This window comes from Monosiga brevicollis, genomic scaffold, assembly GCF_000002865.3.
Source record: "Monosiga brevicollis MX1 MONBRscaffold_91 genomic scaffold, whole genome shotgun sequence".
Taxonomy (NCBI): domain Eukaryota; class Choanoflagellata; order Craspedida; family Salpingoecidae; genus Monosiga; species Monosiga brevicollis.
Window position 1 is genome coordinate 1 of NW_001865123.1, and position 2,112 is coordinate 2,112.

At 56.8% G+C, this 2,112-nt stretch overlaps 1 protein-coding gene across 1 annotated transcript in view; it reads left to right on the forward strand.

Annotated features, from left to right (window-relative positions):
• Window positions 1–272: 272 nt before the first annotated feature.
• Window positions 273–2,112, forward strand: part of MONBRDRAFT_30593 (uncharacterized protein) — a gene marked incomplete at both ends in the record, with an annotated part of 4,166 nt that continues 2,326 nt past the window's right edge. Inside the window, 3 exons of the mRNA XM_001751035.1 lie at window positions 273–321; window positions 397–1,235; window positions 1,853–1,911. Coding sequence (XP_001751087.1) covers window positions 273–321; window positions 397–1,235; window positions 1,853–1,911 — 947 coding nt within the window. The remainder of the gene's footprint in view (window positions 322–396; window positions 1,236–1,852; window positions 1,912–2,112) is intronic.

A 2,112-nucleotide genomic window follows, 5' to 3' on the forward strand; every position in this document is an offset into this window, starting at 1 on the left:
ACTTCATCGCTTCATTACTCCATCGCTCGATCGCTTTATTGCTTCATCGAGAGGACGCTGCCTAATTTGTGATTGACCGTGCTGTGATATCATCCTTGCAAGGCGACGGCACGGTCTGCCATTTCCCGAGGCTTTCCCCGCCTTTGCCCCCGCTCCCCCACTTTTGTTGTCGTTGTCAGCTTGACAGCTACCCATCGCCCTCGGGTTAGGGTTAGGGTTCGAGCCGCCCCTGGTGTGTATGTGAGCCGTGGTGGTGTCCTCGGACCAACAACATGACTTGGTGGGATGTTACTCCCCACCTCGTCAAGTGTCGCGACCTTGGTAAGTTGAATGGCTTTGTATCTGCAGCACGGGCCATTTAGCGGGCAGACCTCACCGATCGTGCCTTTGTTGTAGATGCCAAGTGTAGCGAGCTGGAGGAGAAGCAGCACGCGCTCTACGAGCCCTACAAGAATAAATCCGAGAACGTGCGCTCGAAGCCGAGGAATGAGCACCAGGTGTTGTCTGGTGTTAAACACGCCTTGACAGACGCCAGCGGTGACACGAATGCTTGGAGCAGAATGTCCAAGGTCAAAGAGGCCCTTGCTCAAATGGACGGGTCTGAGAATCGCCTGAATTTGATTGAAGGCGAGCTGGACAAGTTTCCGTTTGCTGCTGCCTTTCGAGCCGAGATGCTCGGTAAGTTGCAAGAAATGGAAACCAAACACGCGCGACAGATCGAGGAGGTGCGGGACGAGCTCAAGGAACAACAAGCCGTCAACAAGGAGGTGCAGGCGGAGCTTCAAACGATCCGGCAAACGCTGAAGTATCCCATCTTGAAGCGCCAAATCATCATCAAGCTCGCCACAATCGTGGGCGAGCGCTTTTGGCCGAGTGACTCTTGTTCATGGCCGTGTGACGATGACATCCACCGGCTTCGTCTGCTGTTCAAGTACATGGACTGGGCCACCGCACAGGTGGCGCAAGACGATGGCTTCCGAGGTCGTGTTCCGCAGAAGGGGTGTCCAGCAGACACAGAAGATTTCCACACCTTGTTTTACAAGTGGAAGCCGGGCCTTCAGGAGTGGGCAGTCCAAGCGTATGCTGACGTGCTCCCACGACTGGGTAATTTGGACGACTTTTTCAATGCATTGAATAGTGTGCGCAGCGATGGTAACAGGGCGGCGCATCCGACGGTGCACGAGGAGCACGCGCTTAAGGAGCTGCCGAGCCTGATCGAGTCGATGGAGCATTGTGTGAGAGGGGAAGCCACAGCAGCGCCCGACAGTCAAAAGCTGCTTGATGTTTTGAAAGCTTTGAATTCGAATTGATTCTCTCTCTCTTCTCTCTCTTCTCTCTCTGTCTCTCTCTGTGTGGTTCTGTCTCTATATGGTCGACCGAGAGCAAGGCGAGGCCTGGGGGCACGGCCTCGGTCATTAGGGGCTTGTCTTCCTTGTGGAAGACCATCGCGATAGCGGCGCTGCTGGCAAGAGCAGGGTGCGCGCTGTGCCTTGCCCGTTGCAGGGCGACCCTTGCAGACGATTGCCTCTTTTGGACCGCGAGTTTAGCTGGGGCCAATTGTGGGTAGTGGGAGCTTCAAGACAGTCTCAACTTGCACGTTGCGCCTTGTGCCCGTAGCGCCTTGTGTCCGTTGCGCATTGCGCCTTGTGCCCTGCGCCCTGCGCGTGGCGTTTATTGTTGCGAAGAGCGAGTACGCGCCCTGTCGTGCCCTGGCCAACTGCGAGACAAGATGTCCCCTTGTTGACGTACATGGGCATGTAGAGCGCCGACATACACTGGGCCAGGCTGATGCTTGGGGTCGTGCTGTCGGCCCATGCACTGAATTTATTTCGTACGGGCGTGGCGACGGCAGCTCACGTACAATGTTGACGACGAGCCCAGCGCCGTCTATGACCGCGTGGAGGGCGTCTGGTCGGTAGCCGGCGTCTGGTCGGGCATCTCTCTTGTTGGAGCCCTGCATGATGACAGGTGCCTCGTTTCTGACCCTGCAGCACAGACTGATCGACAAAAAGAGCAGCACACAAGCGCACCGCAATCGGCAAATGTCTTCGTGAGGCGACCGGCGACGTGACCGTGGTGGATGCCACCTGCGTTGGTTGCCTGCAGCCTAAG